The 23,484-nt window shown below is 53.7% G+C and overlaps 1 protein-coding gene across 4 annotated transcripts in view; it reads left to right on the plus strand.

Annotated features, from left to right (window-relative positions):
• Positions 1–832: 832 nt before the first annotated feature.
• TPM1 (tropomyosin 1) overlaps positions 833–23,484 on the plus strand; it is a 30,142-nt gene continuing 7,490 nt past the window's right edge. Inside the window, exons 1-9 of one of the 4 annotated variants that reach the window (XM_055002448.1) lie at positions 841–1,112; positions 2,374–2,499; positions 13,963–14,096; positions 15,156–15,273; positions 16,146–16,216; positions 16,522–16,597; positions 20,063–20,125; positions 20,647–20,716; positions 22,579–22,657. In XM_055002448.1, coding sequence (XP_054858423.1) covers positions 999–1,112; positions 2,374–2,499; positions 13,963–14,096; positions 15,156–15,273; positions 16,146–16,216; positions 16,522–16,597; positions 20,063–20,125; positions 20,647–20,716; positions 22,579–22,657 — 851 coding nt within the window. In that variant the 5' untranslated portion in view covers positions 841–998. Of the gene's footprint in view, positions 1,113–2,373; positions 2,500–13,962; positions 14,097–15,155; positions 15,274–16,145; positions 16,217–16,521; positions 16,598–17,263; positions 17,340–20,062; positions 20,126–20,646; positions 20,717–22,578; positions 22,658–23,484 lie in introns of all 4 variants that reach the window. The other 3 variants (XM_055002446.1, XM_055002449.1, XM_055002447.1) reach the window with 3 other exon arrangements.

Here is a 23,484-nt window from a genome sequence, read left to right on the forward strand (position 1 = left end):
GGCGTCCTGGGGTCAGAGGCAGCACCCCCTCCCTGCTGAGCTCCCTCGCCAAGCTCTGCGCTCCATTGGCACTGCTCCCAAACCCCCAAAATTTTCCCAAGCCAAGTTGGCAGCCCTATTGGGGGTTATGAATGTTATCTTGTGGCATTTTTTGCATCTTGTGCATATTTAATACAACTTTTAAAAACAAAAAGATGCGTTCTCATAGAGCATTCGCTCACACGCACAGTTTTCGAAGCAGCTGTGAGTTTATTAGCCTTCTAAAGACTAAGGCGCTTTTATTCCAGCTTCAGCTTTGGAGCTCTAGGCCACGAACGGGCACACGGGCGCAGAATCCGGTCAATCCGCCGGACGCCTCGCGGTTTGCGGCACTCACCGCCGCGTAGAAGCCCCGCTGGTGGCGGGGCGGAGTAGTCCGCCTTTCTCGCTGCGCGCCCCGGCGGCCTAGGCGGTGCAGGGGACGGCGGCGCGTCCGCTCTCTGCCGCCTCCGCCTCGGGCTGCCGTGGGGCCGCGGGCGGGCGGGCGCCCCCCGCTCCGCCTGGCCCCGAAGCACGGCTCCCCTCCGGCCGGCCCAGAGCCGGGGGCGCAGGCGGTCCCGCGGCCAGCTGGGCCCGGGGGAGCGCGCTCCTCCCCTCCCCTCCCATATATAGTCATCTGCCCGATCAAGTGGCGGGCGGGAGCAAATGGCAGGGCAGGGAGAAGCGCAGGCGAGGGCGGCCGCGGGGCGGTAGGAGGGCCAAGACGCGCGGCGGAGGAGGAGGCAGGAGCGCGCCGGCTCCCAAAAAAGTATTGGCTGTCTTGAGGAATGCAGGCAGCCCCCGGGGGGAGTACATATCTGCCGGCCGCGGCTTAGGCGGCGCTCGCACTTCGGCCCGCCGCCCGTCCCAGCGCAGACCCGCCTCCTGCAGGGGGAAAGACTCGCCCCGGCCCAGCCGCCTCCCGTGCCTCTCGCTCGGTCCCTGCGCGCGGAGCAGCCGCCCTCGACGCCGCCGCCGCCATGGATGCCATCAAGAAGAAGATGCAGATGCTCAAGCTGGACAAGGAGAACGCCCTCGACCGCGCCGAGCAAGCCGAGGCCGACAAGAAGGCGGCCGAGGACCGGAGCAAGCAGGTGCGCGCCGGCCCGCGGAGGGGCGCCTCCAGGCGCGCGCGCGTCCCCGGGAGGCAGCCCGCTGGCTCGCCTGGCGCGGGACCCGAGCGTGCGCCCCGGCCCGCGCTCCGGCCGGCGGCGAGGCTCCCACGGGCGGGAAGCGAGCGCGGCTGCGGCTCAAGCCCCAGGGGCCAGCCGGGCCCCCCCGGCCGCTGCGAGGAAACTCGGTTGACGTGGACGCCTCCCCCGCCACCCCCCTTTCACCCCTGAACAAAGCGGGGGACGGGAAGGGGGGCGGGGGGGCGGGCTGGCGAGGGCTTGGGCGGATGCGGGGCTTGTGCTGCTGCTGCTGCTGCTGCGGGCCAGGGTGAGTTGGTCGGGGTTTGCTCAGACCTGGGACCTAAAGAGCGGCTTGCAGTGCGGACTGGCGCAGAACTGATCTGAGCCGCGGCTGAAATGAAAAGGCTGGGCATTCTCATGCCTTCCCACCCCTCCCAAGCACATTTGGCTTGGAAATAAGCCCGCAAGGAGAGTCACACGTGTGCCGAGCCCTGAGGTCCCACAAGCATTTACTCCGCAGTTAATCCCAGCACTTGCAGCACTGTGCGGTAGGGCCTCGGCTCCGAGTCAGGTCCAAGTGAGTCTTAACAAAAAGTCTCTGTGAAAACAAGGTCGACAGAACTCGGTGGCAAATAACTCTCCCCAGTGGTTTCACTGGAACCGGCCGTGACTCATCCTGGCTAAGCGAGGGCCTTGGAGCGGGAATCAGGGAGTTGGCCGGCTTGTGGATCAGGCGGCACCCACGGACCGCCCGCTGGTTTCCAACCTGCCCTTTGTAGCTGCTCTTAGCCATCCAGAACGCTTGGCCCATGTTTCCCCCATCAAACTGGGGCTGGAGGGGTTTGAGAGGTAGGTAAGAGGGAGGGTGGCCTGCTTGGAAACCAAATGCAATCTGTTGTTTCCTCCTTTTTTGCCTCTGAACATGTGTGGCTAGTTTGAGGAAGATATAGGGCAGTTGGAAAAGCAACTGCGGGTCGCGGAGGATGAGAGGGACCGGGTGCTAGAAGAGCTGCATACCTCCGAGGAGAGCCTCCTCACAGCAGACGAGAAGGCCACCAAGGTAATCCTGCCAAGAGGGTGCTAACTTTTCTCTTTCTCCTTCTCTCTGTCTTTGTCTGTCCTTCTGCACCCACACCTCTTCTCTGCACAACCTCCTTGCCTGCCGCACCTCTTCCGCACCCCCTTCTTCCGTTCTCTCCCCCCTTGTGTGCCCGTTGGCCAGCTGGAGGATGAGCTGGTGTCTCTGCAGAAGAAGCTGAAGGGCACGGAAGATGAACTGGATAAATACTCGGAATCCCTGAAAGATGCCCAGGAAAAGCTGGAGGTGGCGGAGAAAAAGGCCACGGATGTAAGTAAGCTCCCCTGCCACTGTCCCATGCGTGCACGTGCACACACAGGCACAGTTTACCTTTTCTTCTTGCATCTGTCCACCCAACTTCTGTAGCCACGCACTGCACCCCAGGACACGGGGCCAGACTCCTGGCCAATATGGGTAGGCAGGGGCCCAGTGGCTCCATCGCAGGAGTGTTGCCCGCCTCCAAAGAGCACGGATAGGATTTCTGTGTTTTGAGTACCACGAAATAGGAGGAAGCCCCTTAGAGTTGGCCACATAGGCAGGGAATATGGGGTGCTGTTTCTGGCCTGCGGAACTTCTGAAAGACAAAGGGTGCCCAAAGCAGAACCCACGTGGCTTCTGGAACTTTAAAAACTTTTGTCCTACAAAGTGGACTGACCTCCCTTTCTCTGTGGAGCTGAGTCTCTGCAGCACATACAAGCGCCTGCTAGAGATGGAAAAGGGTATTCAAAACCTTCTTCTGGCTTTGGAGATTAGAAGGCAGCTAAGGCTAGCAAGTTGCTGGTCAAGGAAAATACGGTCCCCATCTGAGAGCCCAGATCGGAAGATGATACTTGCGAGGTCTGCAGTCTGTGGGACAGAGATCCAGAGAATAAGCATGGGGTTATATATAGCTCAGCACTTTATATGGTATAGTGTGAGAGCCTGCACCCCTTGCGGTCTCTCATCCCACCCACCTGTCTGACCCCTGACGAGTATTAAATAGTTCCATGCATGTAACTCCCAACGATTTTCAGCCCCACTTGCATTACGATGTAATAGACATTCTTTCCGAGTAAAGGCTTCTTCCTGCAATTAGAGGGAGTGATACTTGTCCCAAGCAGATGACATAGTGTAGATTTGCCTCTTTAGAAAAATAAATAAAAATTCTTAACTTTCTTTGGCATTCAGAAAAAAATATATCCCGCAAGAATGGCAAAGGCAGGCAATTGGTTTTTGGTGGGAGCTAAAAGCCTTGAAGCAAAATGTTTAGGAAGGGTGATTCCGTTCTGAACAGGGAGACAAAGCTTCCCCCCCCCCAGTTTAGTTCGTTGTGTTGGTTTAAGAAAGAGGTGGGGGAGGGGCAGTGCCTAGCAGAGAAAGGAATCTGTTCGAATTTAATTTCAGCCCTAGAACCGCAGAATGACTGTCCGTCTGAGACTGGCTCTACATAATATGGTTCAGATGTGTTTTCGCTGTATGTGGCTTGCTATAGATGGGAGTTAGTGTTCCAGTCAGGCGTTTATTTAACTTGTTCAAAGGAACCGCATATAGATCCCGGGGAGATATTCCTTATAAGGAAAAGAATGCAGACTATTTGGAAATAGCTTGCCTCAGATGAAGGCTGGAGAGAGCAGAGAAATGCTACTGGATTCAGAGCGAGACAGAGCACACGGGAGAGATTTTCCTTCCTCTCTTCTGGAGCTTTAGGAAGCTGGGAAATAAATTTGCAAATAACCCCTGGAGGAAATGTAGGGCACCTTTTGGAAGCTGCTTTCCCAAAGACGTGCCCTAAACACCATGCTTCCCTCCTGTACAAAAGCCTTTAATTTTGAGAGAGAGGTGGTGATTGTGGAAAGAAGAAACTTCTCCCGTTTGGATGGATCTTGAAGTCCATGTTGGCCAGAGAGGAAATCACTTCCCTTGCTGATGCAGATATTTCTCATATAAGAGACAGACGGAAGTCTCTCATTAGGGAAAAGGTAGAGCAGATCCGTGGAATGAGCTCACCTTTACAGTACGGTGTTAAGCAAGGCCTGGCGTTAGTCATGGCCGAGACAGACTCCAGTCAGCCTCCAAATCACTTCCTTTGAGATACCCGTTTGACTCAAGTGGGTGGGAATTTTTTCATGAGTAACACTCGGCCGGCTGTTGTTTCCCTCTTCCCTTCTAGGCCTTCCTCAGTAGGTTCTTTCCGGACACCCTTTCCTGTGCAGGTGTGTCCCGTGTTCTAAACCGTCACCAGTGCTGCAAACTGAACTTTTCATTTCCATTAGGATTAAGAACAGCCGTGTCTGAACAAGCTCCGCTTTGCACACAGGGCAGTACAATTTTTGCCCCTTCAGGGGGGAAGGGAGACCCATTTGGGCTGGATCCTATGCATGGGGGAGGGAAAACCATGTACCTTGGCCTGAACTCCTTGGATGAAAGGCAGGATTAGGTCTTACCAATTTTGATTTGACTTGCTACCAAGCGAGCGAGCAAACAAACAAAACCCAGTCTTGGTGGCACCGTGCAGATTTATTGTGGCAGAAATGCCTGTGAACGGGAAGATGCCTGCAGCAGAGGCGGGGAAAGGCAGGCTAGTTCGGGAAAGCTTCGGCCGCGAGCAGTATGCGTTTTTAAGGTTTCCTCAAGATCCCTCTTTATTTGTGCTGCAGCAGGCGAGCAAAGCTATTCTCTGGAACATGCTCCCTAAACATATTTAGGATTGCGCAACAGACCAGTGTTGTGCATGAACACTCAGAAGTGGGCTTCAGTAGAGCATAGGACCCCAGCCTTCCAGCATGACCCTATGCATGGTTACTCAGAAGTAAGACTAGTGGAGTTTAGTGGGTCTTATTCCCGAGCAAGTGAGCAGAAGATGGAAGCCTTAATCTGACAAAGCAAACCTACTTCCACTTGTTAGTTATATCTTCACCTAGCAGTGGGCTGATTTGGGTGTTATTTTCCTTCCGTGGGTTTGCGTTTCAGGATGGCTTCTAATAGAGGCATCCAGTAATCGGCAGTGTTGTATCCGCACGGATTTAAAAGTTGTCATCAGGGTTCTTCTGTTTGTTGAAGATATACTTGAAAAGTTCAATAGGTAGTCATAGTTGGAAAAAATCCCCCAGGATCTGCAGTTGGTAGCCTGCATCCCTTAGAATGCTTGTCCACGTCCATTTGCATGCATTTGCGTTAGGGGCAAGATGTGTGCGCCCCCTTCGCCCAGACGTAAGTGCTAGAGAGACCCTGGGGGGAGGAGCTGCAGCTTGAACTTCTTGTCTGTTCTTTGAACACGGATACTTTGAAGGCTCATCGAAGTAAAAGTATATGTAAGTGTAGGCAAAGTGGACACAAGTGCAAACGCCAAGTCTTGTTAACTCTCCCGCATTCCTGATGCTCAGATTTAATAGAAGTGGCACAACTGCTTCTTTTAGGGTGGGTTTTTCAATGGTAGGTAGCTGTGTTAGTCTGTAGAACTAAGTTAGAGCCCAGGAGCACCTTAAAGGCCTACAGAGATTTCCTGGGTTTACGCTTGTGTGTGACAGCTTGTGTGTGTTAGATGTGTGTGTCAAAGTTCACTAGGTCAGTGAGCTTTCTCTTATGGAAGTGTTTACCCTGGAAAATTGTGTGGGTCTTTAAGGTGCTACTGGAATCGTATTTAGTGAGTGCCTTATTTTTGCAGTATGACTGCTGCCACGTTGCCTACACATACAGTAGATCTGGGAATTTGCAGCAGTCTTATTGTTCATTCCTTCCTCCTAGTCTTGTTGTAGCTCTTGACCGGCTCCTTAAGGCTCGCATCGCTCTCCTGCTTCCCCTCGCCCTAGATCACTTGTGCCTCCATTTAAAGCTAGAGCGTCATTCAGGCCTGGCCCATTCACATTCACAGGGGAGTGCAGCAGTACAATGGACTGCACCATTTCACCTTGCAGGGGCTGCCTTCCACCTTGAATTTCTTTCATATGAAGAAACTTTGGTGTAAATAGAAAAATAGCACAGGATCGAGAAAAGGCCCGCCTTCTCTTGCTTGATGTTGGATTTTTATACATAGTTTTTAACATAGGAGAGCATCCTAATGGGCGGTCCTTCAGGGGTCCTTCAGGTGTCGTCACTTCAACCTCCTCCCAGACCCTTTCGTTAAAGCAACGCGATTTGCATTTTGATGGAAAAGTGTGTGGGAAGGGAGTCCTTGTGAACGCCCTACCTTGGGCTGCCGTGTTCGGTTTGAGCAGTAGGTGGTGCTGTTGCCCCACTGGCAAATATTCCCCCCCCCAACACCTCCATGTCAGCAGCAGTGTGCCCCCCAGCTGCCACCTGGTCCTGCCCAGGGGCATTAAATCCTCCTTCCATAAGTGCCGCTTGCAAGTGGGAGCTGTTCTCAGTGGCACTGGGTGGAGGGAGGTACTTTGTGTGTCTTTAAAGTAAGGCAGCTGTACTGTTCCTGCCCTTTAAAATCCCAGTTTCCCATTGCAGTGTGGTGGGTGGGGAGGGGTCCCCGCACATTTCTTTGTTCTTTGTAACCCTTATACAGATCTGCAAGTGGAAACTTTAGTAATTTAGAACTGGTGTGTAGTGGTTAGAGTGTTGGGCTAGGATCTGGGAGACCCAGTTTTGAATAATACTGCTTACTACTGACAGAGCCCCGTGGTGCAGAGTGGTAAGCTCCAATATTGCAGCCCAAGCTCTGCTCACGACCTGAGTTCGATTCCGGCAGAAGCTGGGTTCAGGTAGCCGGCTCAGGGTTGACTCAGCCTTCCATCCTTCTGAGGTCGGTAAAATGAGTACCCAGTTGTAGATGACTGGGGAAGGCAATGGCAAACCACCCCGTAAAAAGTCTGCCAAGAAAACGTCATGATGCGACGTCCCCCCGTGGGTCAGTAATGACTCAGTCCTTGCACCTACCTGGAGAGATGAGTGTCCCAGAGCAGAGAACCATGTTATCAAGCCCACAATGCAGCTGGGGGGCTGGGCTGAGAGGCGTGGCTCGCCCAAGACCGCCTGCTGAGCTCATAGCAGTCATGGAATTTGAACCAGCAGATGGCTGACTCACATCCCAAAGACTTAACCACTATGCCACAGAAATGTGCTGGGCCAGTCACCCAGTCTCAACTCACAGGGTCGTTGTAGGAGGAGCTTCTTTGGGTCTCCATTGGGGGAGAAGGATGGGATAAATGTGCCGTAAATAAATAAAACTTCCCAAGCATTGCAGGGAACCCGCTGAACATGCTTGACCCACTCCGTCTCCACCACCAAACCCGCTCAGCACAGCGGAGCCCCGGTTTCTGCTCAACTAAAGCTTGTGGCTGGCACCAGCAAAAGGGGCTGCTGCCCTCCTCCGGGTCTCGGACTGGACGACCGCCCGCTGCAGTCACATTACTGGCTGCACCTCCATGGGAACAGTTGCTCGCCCATAGAAATCTAGCCCGTAAGGGAGAAGCCTTCCAGTCGCGTGGCTTCTGTGCCCTTTTCCCCGGGTAGGGAGAGGATCTGGCGCGTCCTCTAGAGCCAGGGCCACCCCGCAGCCCTCCCCGCCAGACCTGCGGAATCTCTGGCGCGTCCAGGCGCAGATCCAGAGCGAGGCATCCCCCCGCGCCCGAAGGTTGCCTCTGGCTGCAGTCCTTGAGCCCCTTGCGTCCTCCCGGGCTCGCCGCCCCAACTCCTGTGCGTGTTTACTCGGAGGAAAGCGTGGCCTTGACCCCCCCCCTGCAAACTGTGTGTGTGTGGGGGGGGTCCTTTTGTCAGTGGTTGGCGGGAGGGCCGCGGGCCCCGTTCCCGGCCCCGCCGCCTTGGGAAGCCGGCGCGGAGGCGGGGGCGGCCCGCTGTGCGCCCGAGCGCTGCCCCCCGCCGCCGCGGTTAAGAGCGCCTGGGCCGCGCCTTCCTGGGGCAGGTGGGGAGGCGGGGCCGGGCGGGCGGCGCGTCGCCTCGGAGCGCAGGAGGCGAGGGCCGCGCGTCGCGTTGCAGGGCCGGGCCGGGGGCCTGCCTGCCTGGGGGCCATGGCGGCCGGGCTGAGCTCGCTGGAGGCGGTGCGCAGGAAGATCCGCAGCCTGCAGGAGCAGGCCGACAGCGCGGAGGAGCGGGCCGGCCGGCTGCAGCGGGAGCTGGACGAGGAGCGCGCCCTGCGCGAGCAGGTAGGCCACGGCGGCGCCTCCCGGGGCTGCGGCTCAGGCGGGGCCGGGGAGGCGCCTCTGCCGAGCCTCCGTCTGCGGCGGGGAGCGGCGGCCTCGGCCGGATCGCGGGAGGGGGGAGCCGCGGAGAGCCCCTGGCCGGGCGCCTCCTCGCGCCGCAGCCGGCCCTTTCCGCCCGGGCGGGCTGAGCCCGTTCGAGGGGCCGCCGGTGGCGCTTCCCCGGGAGCGCGCGGCCTCCCTGCGCTCCGAGGGGCGCGCTCGAGGCGAGGGGGCCCTCCCGCTGGAGACCGCGCCCCGGCGCCCGGCGCCGCTGCCAGAGCGGCCGTGGCGTTGCTGTGTTCCGCGGCCAGGGGATTCGTGTGGCCGCCTGGCCGCCTCTGTTCCCGGCCCTGCTGGCCGCTTCCAAGCTAAGCAGGGAGCCCCCCCGCCGCCAAGCCCACTGTTGCTGCCCCCGCCCTTCCCTGCTGGAGGGTGGCAAGCAGCATGTCGCTGGAATGCTCTCCCCCCCCCCTCCGTGTCTGAAAAGCCATACTGCGATTTTTGCATTCTTCATAACAGTCGCGGGACAGATCGCCTTTTTAGAGGCATAAAAGGGATGCTCTAGGGGAGGGATAGCAAGGCACAGCCTGTTTCTGGAGGCTCCATTTATACCAGTCCCAGGTTAGCAGTTGATTAAAGTCTTGAAGGACATACCTGAGTTTAAAAGCCATCTGCGTTAGTATCTTGTGGCCAGGATGTATCCTAGATCAGTTATGCGTCAGATGGTTAAAAAAACGCTTCCCTTTGGCTATAGGTTCAAGATGCGTAGTCGGCTTCAATGGGTGCCCCCCCCCCCGGTGCTTGGCATCTGCAGAAGGAAATCTTTATCTGCCTATGCTGGTATAAGTCATTGCAGTTCGTCACTGAAAAGTCCATGGCTTGACCCCCTCTGTTTTGAAATCCTACTGATCTAGTAACTTTTGGCCCTGTGGAAATCAGGGGAGAACACACTTGGTTCTCCCTTGCCCAGTTCATCCTCACAACAACCCCTTAAGGTAGGTTAGGCTGAGAGAAAGGGATTGGCCCAGCAAGTCCCGTGGCACAGCAGGGATTTGAATTTGGGCCCCCCAGATCCTCCTCACATGACTCTCGAACCCACTACGCAGCGCTGGCGAGAAACGTCCTACGAGCATCACGCTTGCCCTCTTGTGGCCTGCAAAGGTGCCAGTGAGAAAAGGCTGTGTGAGGTGGGAACGTGGCCCTTCCGGGTGGGCTTGATTTGGTGGTGTGCAACCAGCCTTGTTACATGTGCAAGCGACAGGTGCAAAATGCCACAGGAGGAGAGAAGAAAATATTCCCGGAAGCCTTAGGCAAACGGAGGAGACGGGGCATTGCGGCTAACGCTGGGCTGTAATGCTCGGGGGAGTCAGGCCCACTGTATCCCGCGGGACGTGCTTTAGAGAAAAGAGCATGACAATCCACACCCTCCGAGGTTTCATAGGTGGCATTTGTTGACTCTCTGGATTTGCATCCCCTCCTTCCTCTGAGGTGCTCATGAATGGTTCTCCCCTCTACCATATTATCCTCACAACAGCCCTGCAAGGTGGGTTCGTCTGAGAAAGAATGGCTGGAGCACAGTCACCCAGTCATATTTTTTATGGCAAATGAAAATTTGCATCTGTGTCTTCCCAGGTTGTCATCCAGTGCTGTAACCATTACGCAACCCTGCCTTTCAAACAAAGATCAGAAGGCATGCATAGGGTTCCAGACACTGGCCCAAAAGACCTTGCTTAGCTTCTGCATGGCGGTGGCATCGTGCACCTTGAGAGTGTGCCACGTGGTTTTTGTGCCGTGGCAGCTGTGGTGTGTGTTAAAGTGGCACTTCGGGAGCTGTGTGGATCCCCCTAGTGTCCCTGCTTGGCATTCCCTGCCATCCTCCTCGAGAGGCTCTGCAGAGAGAGCTCAGCCCTGGGGATCTCGGGCATCGCTCAGAACGGCAACATTCTAAAAAGCATCCCCAAAAGGAAAGGATGGCTGGTGTTTGCCAGCAGGCAGTCATTCGAATCCTGCTTTGCTTCAACAGACGGCAGTGTCGTCATCCTTGCCCTTCTGCCCTGCAGCACACAGACTGCAGAGACCCGGCTGGGATCCCAGCTTGCACTGGGGAGAGGGCAGCAGTTGGGAACAAGCAAGGGTTAAGCAAGTGTGTCCGTCCGTCCTGCAAAGCCATAGTTAAAGTGAACACCAACTGCAGCCTGCTGCTGCAGTTTAGATCTGTGATTTCCGTGGCTCGTGCGTGGACAAACACACGAAGCGGTGCCTTGTTCTGAGTCAGGCCTGCAGCCCGTCAAGGTCAGCCCTGCCTCTTCCGAGTGGCCGCAGCTCTCCCGGGTCTCAGGCCGAGGAAGGTCTTTGCCATCATCTCCTACCTCAACCTGGGCTTTTTGCATGCCAAGTCGCACAACCCCTCCCTTAAAGGAAATCGAGCTTATCTACAGCTGTGGGTTTGTGCCGTATCAGAGGAGGCCTGGAGTGTTTTCCCTTCTCTATACTCCACTTTCCAGGCTTCTGCTACCAAAGCTGGGAAGGAAACCGCTGCTTCCTTTCATGGTAGCAGCAGTTCATGCCTGTGACTTGCTCAGGGCTCTGTCGTTGTGAAACTCTTTCACGAATAGGGAGGAACTGGTGTGTATCTGGTAGTCCGGTCCAGGGAGTGCCCAGAAGTGTCATCCGTAGCCGTTGTTTTACCATATAAGGAAAAGTCCTGCTTTACAGGGAAAAAAAGAGAGTGCATGAGAGTGTCGTAATTTGAACCTTATAGGGTAGCGACAGGGCCCTGCAGCTTTGAGAACAGGAAGTTGGAAGCTGACCTTTAATCAGGGTACCGGAGGCTGCGATTGGGGGAAGATTCTAATGTAATTATTAACATGCCATAAAGTTGCTTTCTACACTTCAGCACGGAATGCGGTGCCAATTCTTCCCTCCCAGAAGGTGGAAACGCTGTAACTCTTATAGCTTGAAATGTTCTCTGCGGTGTGTTCTGGGAACTGAAAGGGAACGGAAGAAAGCAACTGCCTTGGCTCCGCCGGAGCTCCCGGGGCTTTCACACAAGCCCTGGTACAGTCCTGATAGAGGGTGGGCAGTCTGCCGGGACTGTGCCACATGGCAAACTGGGGAGCCAGTTTGGTGTAGTGGTTAAGAGCACGGGACTCTAATCTGGAGAGCCGGGTTTGATTCCCCACTCCTCCACAAAGCCAGCTGGGTGACCTTGGGCGAGTCACAGTTCTCTTGAGCTCTCTTAGCCCCACCCACCTCACAGGGTGATTGTTGTGGGGTAATAATAACACTTTGTAAACCGCTCTGAGTGGGCATTAAGTTGTCCTGAAGGGCGGTATATAAATCGAATGTTATTATTATTATTATGTGGGGGAGCGTCCTGGTGAAATGGGCACCTAGAGGTTATCACATTTCTTTACTTAAATTCCTGTGTACCTTTTACCTGGTGGGATTTATAAAACTACATCAAATTGTGGCTTAGCTTGTAGTGGCATTTTTGCTCACATTTGTGTATTAGGATGGGCTTTTTTTAAATAGATTGCTTTTCCAGCACCTCTAAGTGGCTAATGGAAAATCAAATAAAACCTCAACAAAGGCACAGAAGGAGATTCTCGGCACAATAATGTCTTTTGCATTCCTCAAAAGGTGTCCCCTCCCCAAATATTTTTGCTGCTTGGGAGACCTGGGCAGGGTCTGTCCTTGTTCTTCTAGCCCGTCTAAAGGCGTAGTGCCCTAGGTCAAACTGAAACATATACCGTGTCGACCAGCTCTGGCAAGTGGTTCTCACGTAAAAATGAAGTAATTGGATGGTGCCGCCCCCCTGTGTGAGATACTAGCTTGGCTGCAGCCTGTGATTTGGCTCTGATTTAGTCAGTGGGAGGTCAGGCAGGTGCACGGGCTTCCCTGACTCTCAGCCCCGTATTGCTGCTGTCCAAGAGAGCCACAGTCTTCCAGTGCCACACGTGCGTTCTGTGCCACATGCCAGCCACTCATGCTGTGGACTCTTGCACATGAGCTATGTTATATTGTTCATTTATTTCATTCATACTCTGCCATCCTCTCCAGTGGGGACCCAAAGTGGCATTCTCACTACGACCCGTCAGGTAGGCCTAAGGCTGCCTGGCAAACTTCCGTGGCAGAGCAGGGGATCGAACCCAGTTCTCCCAGATCTAGTCTGACACTCCTAGCTACTACACCATGTTGACTCAATATCAGGAGCTATATCTGGGGCTTATTCCATGTAATTAAAACTCTGGATGTTGAAGTGCAACCAAGAGGGAAAGCAACATTTCCATGCAGTGTAAGATAAAAAGATGTGGAAACGGCATTTGCAGTTTTATGATTTGCTAGTGTGTCAGCGCATCATGCATAGTGCAGTATGGAAGGTCATGAGCAAAAGAGAGGTCTTTGCCCCACAGAGCTTACATTGTTCATCAGAAGGACAGCAAGAGCAATACATGACACGTTCATTTGCTCCGCCAATTCCTGTGACGATTTCCTTTCCTGAATGACCTTTTCTTTGATCCGTCTGTTCTGCCTGCTCTCCCTGTGTGTTGGAACCCTTCGGAAACGGGGGTCCATGTCTTCCTCGTGAAAACAATATCAATCCTTGTTTCCTGCTGTCTTTAAAATGAACCACTTCCTCTTAGAAATTCTCTTTTAGAAATGTTCTTGTTGCCAATGTCAATTCCAGAGAATGTGTGCGCAACCACATGCTCACAGTCCAGTTATGTGGGGTAAATACCTACAGAAACCATGTTGACAATTGCAGAAAGGAAAAGAGAGAGCTAGGAACTGAAATTCTTCAGTGTTCTAACAAAAATTACCCTTGGCTTAATAGATTCATGTTTGCAAGCTAAGTGTGCCATAGTCCAGTCTCTAAAGAAAGTTCTGCTCGTCATTGGTGGATTAAAAAGCCACGTAGTGTAGAGCTCAGCAGCCGTCAGCACACGTGGCACCCCAGACCATTTTGCTCTGCCAAGTGACGGGGGCAAGCCCCAGAGCGTGAAGTGGCAGCAGTGCTATGGAGGCGAGTGGTGTGGGAGAAGACAACGGGTGTGTCTTACACCCATCATCACGTCCTGCTGGCTGGGCTGCAGCTGAAGTGAGCTCCTCGAATCCTCCCGAGGCTTTGCTTGCTTCCAATGTGTCTGCATTCGTTTCTCACCTCCCACATTTTGCTTGCTGGGCATCTTTATAAGTAGACACAGTGCGGGGGGGGGGGGCGGGGTTGGCACTTGTGCCCAAAAGGTTGCCCACCCCAACATAGAGTACTGTTTTGCACCAAATTCGGTGCCTAAGTCTGAAACCACCTAGGTGTTCTGTGTAGTAACTGTATGCCCTTCTTCTACGTGTGCCCACAACCAGTGAAATGTAGTTACCTGATACTGGAGGTGGGGGGGGGGGGCTCAGTGCAAACACAGTCGCCGTGGGGCATCCTTTCCCCCAGCAAATGGCTTGCTCCTCTGCCGCCCGCTTGCATTCTCTCTCCGAGCCCTTCCGGCATCTTTGGTTCCATAAGCCTGTTCGGTTTCTCAGTAGCCTCTCCGCAGCCAGTGGAGTCGAAAGGCCCCCCCCCTCATGTGTCTGCTCCCTTCCTTCCTTCCCGCAGGCGGAGGCGGACGTGGCTTCTCTGAACAGGCGTATCCAGCTGGTAGAGGAAGAGCTGGACCGGGCCCAGGAGCGCTTGGCCACTGCCCTACAGAAGCTGGAGGAGGCTGAGAAGGCGGCTGACGAGAGCGAAAGGTGGGGCTGAGTCTGGGCTCTTCGCCTCGAGTGGCATGTGAGCCTTTTGGATCCAAGATCGGGGCACGGGGAGCGCTCCTTGGGTCGGGTGGCAGCTTGTGGTCCTTTTTCCTTTTTCACTCGGCTTCCCTGCCTTGGTTCCTGTCCATGACAAACTTAACGGGGTGGGTTCCGGGAGGCTTGAGACAGAAGACCGAAGTGGCACCCCCCCACTCCTGGCACAGTCCTTTGGGAAACTCTTAATTTAATGTAAAAAACTGCAACTGCCTGCCATGATGGCGCTGTGTGTGTGGGCACGCCGTGGCAGAGAAAGGGGCTGTTATATTACAGGGGCAATCTGAGGGGGTGCATCGCGTATCTGTGTACTGCACACAGAGAGATGTTGCATGCACACACGTGCGCCCACACCCCGTGGTTAGTGTCAAGCCCCGGAGTCCATCATGCTTTAGAACGCCTCATTTCCCGAAGATAGTTTCAGGTGGGTAGGCGTGTTCGTGCTTGACTCTACCCCATGGCCCTGCAGGAGCACGGACGAAAGACAGAATGTGGCACTCGAGGCACAAGTCCCCTTCCAAGAGTCTCTGCTCGCTTGAAAAAGCACCTTGTTGGCTGTTCCTGCTGCAGAGAGACACTCGGGCATGTGCTGGCTGTGCCCGCTGACATCCTCCGATCAAGAGGCGGGGCCGAATAAAGTTGCTGGTGATGGGGGCGGGGGGTGCATGGGGGGATACTTCCCACAACGAGCAAAACACGGGAGATTCTGCAGGGTGCAGCAATTCAGCTTCTCTTTGTTCAGGATCCGGACTGGCTGGGAACGGAGCAGAATTCTTTTATCCAGAGGAGTTAGCTGTGTTAGTTTGTAGTAGCAAAACAGTAAAGAGTCCAGTAGCACCTTTAAGACTAACCAGCGTTACTGCAGCGTAAGCTTTCCAGAACCACAGTTCTCTTCGTCAGATGCATCTGACAAAAAGAGCTGTGGCTCTCGGATTCTTTTTTGGCATCCCTGAGCATTGGGCCTGATATCTCATCTCCGCTTCTTCTGTTTCCCGCCTTTGCCAGAGGTATGAAGGTCATTGAGAGCAGGGCCTTGAAGGATGAGGAGAAGATGGAAATCCAGGAGATCCAGCTTAAGGAGGCCAAGCACATTGCTGAGGATGCAGACCGCAAGTACGAGGAGGTGAGTGCGGGAGGGCGGCCGAGGCCCCTCGGGGTCGCTGGTTGACTTGGCCACCCTTGTCCCTAGGAGTGAGAAAGAAGCTGTGGAAATCTGGCCGGGAGGATCGGCTTGTGAAGAGACGACTGCTGCCACCACGTCAGCCTAGCTCTGTACTGGGATTCTTCGTGGGGAAGGAGGCAGGGTGCTGGGGAAGAAGTGGTATTTGCAGTTCTCTGCACTGTCAAGCCAGGATCCCAACAACTGACGAATAAGCCAGTTCTGGGAGTTGGAAATCCCCCCTGCCTACAAACCAGAGTGAATAGTTTTAAGCTGAATTATCCTTAACTTGTGCAAACGTTGCTGTGGGCAACGGGCATAGAGTAGAGATCACTGGGCGGGGGTGGGTGGGAGGGGGAGGTATCCCTGAATTTCCTGCATTATGCAGGAGGTTGGACTAGATGACCCTGTGGGATCCCAGCACCAGGTTTCTGTGAATTTGCCTGTCCACTTCGTGACGCGCGGGTCGTTCTTCCTCCACCCCCATTCCACCCTGTTTGTAGCTCTTGAGTGTGGGCAGCGTGAGATCAGGCCCCTGAAATCAGGAGGGCCTGCTTGGAGCAGAGGGAGCGGCGTATAGCTGCAAGTGTGCCCGTGACGTGTGACAGAGTCTTGTTTGGGAAAGGGACGTGGGGCAGAGGAGCTTGGTCTACCCGGGACAGAGCAACGCAGGACTTTGTCGCTCCCTGGCCTGGGCAACAGTTCAGTTGCCAGCAGCCGCTAGATTATCCCTCAGCTGGCCGAGATCTTTCGGTGCCTGGTTCCATCCAGTAGGGTGTGCGCATTGGCCACCAGCGCTGAACATTCTTCCCCGTTTATCCTCCATGTTATTCTAGGTGGCTCGTAAACTGGTGATCATTGAGAGTGACCTGGAGCGGGCAGAAGAGCGGGCTGAGCTCTCGGAAAGGTAAGCGCCACCCCTTCGCTGCAAAGCGTTCCGGGTGCAAAGCATGATGTATCTGGCAGTGTCGGTGTCCAGCTCTTCACCGTGACTGGCTCGTGTCCCATGGCAACTGTGATGCGCTATGTGCACCAAACCAAGTGGCATCTCTGTGCGTGTGATGGCTGCGTGTCAGTGTTGGTATCCCAGTGTTGGTTTTCTCGGGGGGTGGGGGGTGGGCAGGGGGAGGTTTGGGTGTGGTCACTGCATGTTTGTTACCGCTCACTGAATTTTGTGAATGGCTCTGTGCATTTTCATGTGTTCACTAACAGCCAAGTTCGACAGCTGGAGGAACAGTTAAGAATAATGGATCAAACGTTGAAAGCGTTAATGGCTGCAGAGGAGAAGGTACTGGCGCTCAGCTACGTCTCACGTCTGTGTATGGAATGGCCAGGCGTGGGCGCAACCCGGATCTTTCCGCTCTCTTCACCTAACCTAACCTAGTTGCACCCATTCGCAGTAGTGGCGGGGCCTCCCTTTTGCCCTTTTCTTTCCTTTGCATTTGGCTTGTGTGGCTTTCTTTAGACTTTTTGTTGTGTGTGTGGCTGGGCGCGTGTGTGTGTGTACGTGCTCACCTTTTGCAGCTGACCAAGCCCCCCAAAGAAGCTGAGCTGTCTGAGGCGGTTTTGTATGTCCTCTTTCTGAATCAATTTGGGTCCCCAAGTATTGCACAGTTGTGCTTGTGTGGGCTGCGTCTGTGTCTCGTGTGTGTAAACATTGAGAGCAGCGTGTCCTGGGGTAGAAGGTCTGCAAATCCCAAGCGGCCTGCAGAATCTCGCTGCTTTAAAACCATTTGGGGCACTCTGTGCGCACGGGCGCCACGCGGCCCGCCTCTGGCTGTTGCGGTGGATTGCCTTTTTGGTCTCGGACAGATTCAGCTCCTTTGAAGGCTCTTCTTTTGCTCTGAGATTCAGTTTTCATTTTTCTCTATCTCCCCCCTCCCTCTTCTTTTTCTCCCCCCCCCCCTTTTTGCTTGACTGGTCTCTTCCTCCTGCCCCCTTTCCAAAATAATAGCAAATGTGCTGAACTTGAAGAGGAGTTGAAAACTGTGACCAACAACCTGAGGTCGCTGGAGGCTCAGGCAGAGAAGGTACGCGCTAGCTGGGAGGCCTGGGCAGTGCAAAGCGGGTTTACGGCCCAGATGTCTTCCAGACGTTCTCTCCAGACTCAGCCCCACTTCCTCGCCTGCCTGGGAGGAGCCCGTTCTGACTCACCCTGAACCTTTCCACCAGCAGGCGCCCAAGGCAACGATTGAGCCTAAAACAAAACGAGGACGTGGCCCTGCCAGATACGGGATCAAATCCGTGGCCCTTCTCCCCAGCTGGCTGAGGCTGCCCAGGCAGAGAAGCGTCTTTCCTAGTTCTTGCTGCTTGCAGTCCTTTTAATTGGACGTGCCGTGGATTGAACTTGGGACCTTCTGCCTGCAAAACAGGCAATCTCCTGCTGAGCAAAGCAGCACAATAAAAAGATCCCATGAATCAGTAAAACGATAAAAAGCTCACCTGTTTTAAACAGAATGGGGTCCTGGTGACTGGGGTCTCTCCTATGCTGTATGTTCAAGCCAGTGTCAGCCGTTCGAATCATTGGCAGGAGGGAGCCGTTCTGGATTGCACTGGATTTCCGGTGGGGTGAGTGGGGTGTTCAAGAACAGGCTGCCGCTCTAGCCCCCGAAGTATGAACCGCTCGGGGGCCCCATCAGACCGTCAGCAGGAGCTCAGTGCCTAAATCAAGTGTCAGATTGCTATTCTGTGGGCATGAAGGAGATCCCGGAATCCTGTAAATTGGCTTGTTCCAGAACTGACCTCCAGCTGTGTAGGTCCCTCCAGTGCTTACCCAGATCTGATCTCTCTCTCTCCTCTCAACCCATGACCCAGTTGCACGAGCACCTCTCACAGTAGCCCAGGGCGCCCGCGGAGTGGTGTTTAGTCCAGGGGTAGCCTGCCATTCTTCAGGGAGCACCTCTTGCGCCATGCTGGGGAGGCCCAGTGTCTCGTGCTCTGCCTCTGGAACATTTTTCACTCTCCTTGACCACTTTAAAAACTCTTCCTGCCGTCTTGAAATCTCTCCTGCTCACCTGCAACCAACCTTTGGTTTAACGTAGTCCGTTCAGCATTTTCTCTTATGATTTGTTTGCGTCGTATACATCGGGCCTCATAAAACGAGAGATTATAATAGAGGAAGTCGGAGGTAAGCCGTAATTCCATATTATCAGCTGGAGCTTGTTCAGCCTTCTTTGATAGCATATCTTGGATGCACGCAGAGGGGCTTTCCCAGTAAGTGGGGATTGTGGATATGGAAGCTGGAACTTTCTGTGTGCCAAGATATCACCGGGGGGGGGGGGGGCGTGCACTGAGCAGCCCTTTGGTGCTGGAACAGAAGGCCAACCCCACTTCCATCTAGTACACGTCTCTTCATTAGGTGGGTGGTTGCTTGGTATAGGCAACACAAAGTGGGTACATTTACAGTGCAATCCTAAGCAGGTCTACTTGGGAGTAAGTCCCGTTTTCTGCAGTGGGGCTTGCTCCCACGTAGGCCCTCTTAGGATTGCAAAGTTAGTCTTTATTAGTGCATTTAGGCTTTAGGTAGAAATGACTAGTGACAAGTTTACTGACTGCAGTACTGCCGGTCGGCCCCTGTAGGTCTATTCTGTTAACAGTGGTGCTTTTCCCCAGCCGAAGGGCCTCCCGCAGATGCAAGAGGCAGTTATGCTAGCAGAACATTCCTTGTGCCGGAGGGAAAAGACACCCTTGCCAGAGAGGATCCATAAGATCCAGCCCCTTGGAGTCACTTGCATAAACCTGTTGCAGTAATCCAGGGACCTTTTTTGTGCTGGGCAGTTGTAGATTTTAATTCTCAAATGGATAACAGAGGCTTTAAGTGTGTTTAATTTAGGGAGTCAAATATGTCAGCGGTATTGACATTAAAATAAAGCTATCCCTTGTTTCTTCTGTGGTCACCCTTGAGGCAGCTTAGAAAGGAATTAAAAACAATGTAAAGTAGCCAGAGTGAATCATTAGACTAGATTATCAACGATAAACAGAAGGTAAGGCAGTTAAGGAGCAGGTTGCAGCTGTTGATATTAAATGCTATTAAAAGCACAGGCAGAGAGGGTGAACTTAGCCTGGCATCTGAATGAGTATTGATGATGCCGAGGAGGCATTCCACAGTCAGGGTGCATCTCTCGGGTTCCCGCCTGCCTGCTTTCCAGCAGTGAGAGGGGCTTCAAATGGTGATCCTAATTGATGGGGGAGCACATAGCGGAGCTGGTGATTCTGAAGGTGTCCTGCTCTCAGGTCAGTTTTAGAGTTGTGAGTAGAGATGGGCATGAACCCATGTGATTCGTGGTTCGTCACGTTTCACGAACCACGAACTTTCACAAACCTGCCCTGGTTCACGATTTGTTTTGGTTCATGAAAATGTCACTTCCGGGCCAGCAAATAACCACTTCCGGGTCAGCAGAAGGTCTGCAGGTAGTCCCTGTTGCCTAGGAAACTGATTGATTGGCGCTAGGCTGTCTGCAGTGATGCAGTGAAAAATGAACCAGCCTAAAGTTCGTGGCGGCTCGTCAGAAATGGAATCTGATGAACCACTGGTTCACGAACCACAAACCAGCCTGGTTCGGCACGAATTCAGGTTTGTGCCCATATCTAGTGAGAGACTTTGGTTAGCTTGAATGCCAGAGAAGTTATATTTTTGCAGCCTGCTGGCTCAGCCTGGTCAGCTCGTGACTTTGTTAAAATGCGGTCGCAAGCACTCGCATAGTCTGCAACGTGAGAACTGATGCCTACGGATGCTTTTTTTCCCCACTTGCAGTATTCGCAAAAGGAAGACAAGTATGAAGAGGAGATCAAGGTCCTTACTGACAAACTGAAGGAGGTAAAAATTTTGTCTCTAAAAGGGAACAAAAGCTCGTCCTCCTTGTGGAGATGAATGGGTGGGGGGTGAAGCCAGTATTCTGCTCTGTGCACTTTCTCCTTGTTCTAAGTGGGTGGTGTCTTTGGGTTGAGAGTAGAGATGTGCTTGAGATATATTTGTGCCAGAGAACCTCTCTCCGGGTTCCTAATCAGTGGCAGAATCCCAGGATATCAAGCGAGTGAGACGGGACGAGTCTGACCGTTGTGGGACCCTGCTCGCTTCTTCCTTGTGGTTTTCCTCCATCCATCCCTTCCTCTTTAGCAGCCTTCTTCTCTTCTCCCTCAAAGGCCCTCCAAAGGAGAGGACAGCACAGATGATGTCAGGACAGCTTTTCAGGCTGCTGGTCGGGGACCATTTCCCCCCCCCCCCCAGCAATCCTGCTAGTCGAGCCTGCTGTTCTTGCTTCTAGTCCCAGATGCAGCAGCGTCTTTCTCACAGACTCTGTGGTGGTCTTAACTTGCGCCTGTGTGTGTTTGTTCTAGGCTGAGACCCGGGCTGAATTTGCTGAGAGGTCAGTAACCAAGCTGGAAAAGAGCATCGATGACTTAGAAGGTATGGCTTTTTACCTACATATTTTGGCCCAACGTATGTCCTCTTTACAGTAGCCACATAGTGTGGAAAGCCACTTGTAATGGTTGGAAATAGGTCAGTGTCTCTCACGGATTGTTGCCGGTTGCTCGGTGCTTCTTGCTCTGCCACAGCAAGTTCCTTCAGGGTTCCCCACTCACAATTTTATCTGTGTGATGCTACTTGCTGCCATTTCTGCCTGGATTAGGAACCATCTCTTTCAAAATGGAGAAGGGGCCGACGCTTCTAATACAGAAGAGGAGGTGGGTGGTGGTTGAATTTCCGAGCTCTGGTTCAAGATCTGGTTGGAACTCCTGCCTTCCTCCTCCAGTTTAGTTGGCTGCACAGCTCCTCCAAAACACTTTCCCTCCAAGGTTGTGCGTCTTTTCTTACGGGTGTGAGGGGAGGTGCGCTCCCCAGGTTTCAGTCCTCTCTGAGTGAACCAAATTCTGTTTCTTTGGGCTGTGAATGCAGCACGAGGCCCGTTCATTTTTCTTCTACTGCTAACATTTTCTCCTGACTGCCCTCACTGACTGAAGGCGGACTCGCATTGTCCCTTCAGAGTCTGTTTTCTCCAAAGATGATGGCAGCCCTTTGGTTGGCGTCAAATGGGAGCTAAACTGCACCTCCAGGTTGTAAAAGAAGATGCTTTTCACTGGCGCTTCAAATTAAGGGCTTTTGTAAAAACTGGAGTACTCTTTACCTGGCCGCTCTCAGCTAAGCTGCAAAGAAATGCCCAGAATTGCCCGACTTAGTTTTACATTACTGTGAATTTTGGGGGTGTTTGGAGGACGTAGACCCATTGATTGGAACCTGTTTGTAGCAAGCGAGTTGCAAATGGAATGAATGAAAATGGTGCTGAAGACAGCCTTTTCTTTTTTCAAAAAAACTTGTTTTGCTTTGGCCTTTTTTCTCTTTTACGATGTGGGGTTCCATATTTTTAAGCCCCCTTTTCGGGAATTCTCCCTTTCCAAAAGCGCACAGTCACATAAGAAAGGCTGTTGGGTGCCTTCTGTTTACTGGCCAAAAACGTCAGCCAAGGGAAGGGCACACCACATTCGCTCCAGTTAGGAAGGGAACAAGTTTAAATTAATTCCTGATTAAGGGACGGTCAAAGCAGCAATTTGGTGGGTGACACCTGGTGATGCATTTGTCAGCAGCATTAGTTCGCAGTCTCTGTGTGTTAAGGAGATGGTTTGTTCCAAGGCGCTTGGCAAACCCTTTTCCCTCCCCTGAAGAAGAGAGGGGTTTTTTGCAAAACTCTTTTGGGGAAGCTGCAGAGGACGGGAATGCCACCCCCTCTAGTTTTTCTGTATTTTGCTAGGGACAAGAAGCAGAAAGCTGCTCTGCCCTCCTCTCCTTGGGGGTGGGGAGGTGTTGCGATACTTGTGTGTTGCACTCAAGGAGGCCCCAAGGGGCTGTGTGTGCTTTTTCACCTCTGGCTGTTGCCACTTACCAGAGGGACAGGGCCCTCTGTGCCTGGTGTCTCTCAGGGCGGGAGCCGTTTGGTGAGGGAGTATCGTGTCTCCGGCACATTTCTGTCCTCTGTGCCAGTGTGGCATCCGTGGCTGTGCTGCGTTGCTCACGGGGTGGAGGTGGGGGGGGAGTCACTCCTAATCTCCCTCCACACCCTTTACCTTCTTTCAGTGCTGGGATTCCTTCTGAATTTGTTTTGACTCCTGTTGTTTCCTGTTTTTTCCCTGTTTGATTTCTTCCCCTCTCCCTCTGCCACCTCCTCTGCCTTCTGCACACCTTCTGCCCCTTGGCGCCGCTGTGGCTTCCGGACGGCCTTTCCTTCCTCCGCCGCTCCCTCCTTGCACTTCTGCCTCCCCCCTGGCAACTCTTAGATGAGTTGTATGCTCAGAAACTCAAGTACAAAGCCATCAGCGAGGAGCTGGACCACGCTCTCAACGACATGACTTCCATGTAAAGCCCTCGCCCCTCCGCCTGCTGCATCCCATGACTCCCTTCTCCCCCCCCCCAGTTGCCAAGCACAGCCTTGCAAATGAAGCTTGCTCACTCTTTAGGGTACTGCTGGTATATCATTCCTCCCTTTTAAAAGAGGCGCTGGAATGGAGGGCGCTGGCTCTCCCAAAGGCTAAGAAATGCTCAAAAGGCCTGGAAAAGTTTCCCCTCTCGTGGCTCTTCTGCCCCTTCCATAATCTCAAGGGCTGTATGGCATTCTGCTTCATCTTCGGCCTACAGCGGGGCGAGCGTACCAGGCTTGTCTGCCTGCTGCAGCCTGCCGTGCAGGCTAAGTTGCGGGCCCCATTAGTGCTCCGTCTAATGGGGTTCTTGGTGCCGAACAAGCTGCCCCCCCCATCGAAAAGGAAGTGGGCCGGTGCTTGGGATGCTCCTCTCCCCTTAACGAGTGGGCAAGTTTCCTGCCTGGGTTGATGAGTTCCTCTAACATTTTGCAAGGCTCAGCTTTGCGTGGTTTTCTGCTTCGGGACCCCCCCCCCCCCGCCTGCTTCCCTTCTCAGCTTTGGTTTGTGCTTTACGGGGGGGTGGGGTGGGGGGGTTGCCTTTCAGTGCTCTTCTGTTCAAGCATTTTGTTCTGTTTCTGCGTTTGCAACCCTAAACGTGTTTGCTTGCAGACCAGCTTGGCGAGTGTTATAGTAACTAGACATCTTCTGAGGCTCCCCCCCCCCTTTTAGGTAGTAGGTCGGGTTGAGTGGTTTTCAGCCTGGTCTCTTGGTCTCTGCCCATGTTTGAGGGCTGCTGTTGCCAAAAGTGCACAGTCACATGGGAGA

This window comes from Eublepharis macularius, chromosome 18 (assembly GCF_028583425.1).
Source record: "Eublepharis macularius isolate TG4126 chromosome 18, MPM_Emac_v1.0, whole genome shotgun sequence".
Classification (NCBI taxonomy): Eukaryota; Metazoa; Chordata; class Lepidosauria; order Squamata; family Eublepharidae; genus Eublepharis; species Eublepharis macularius.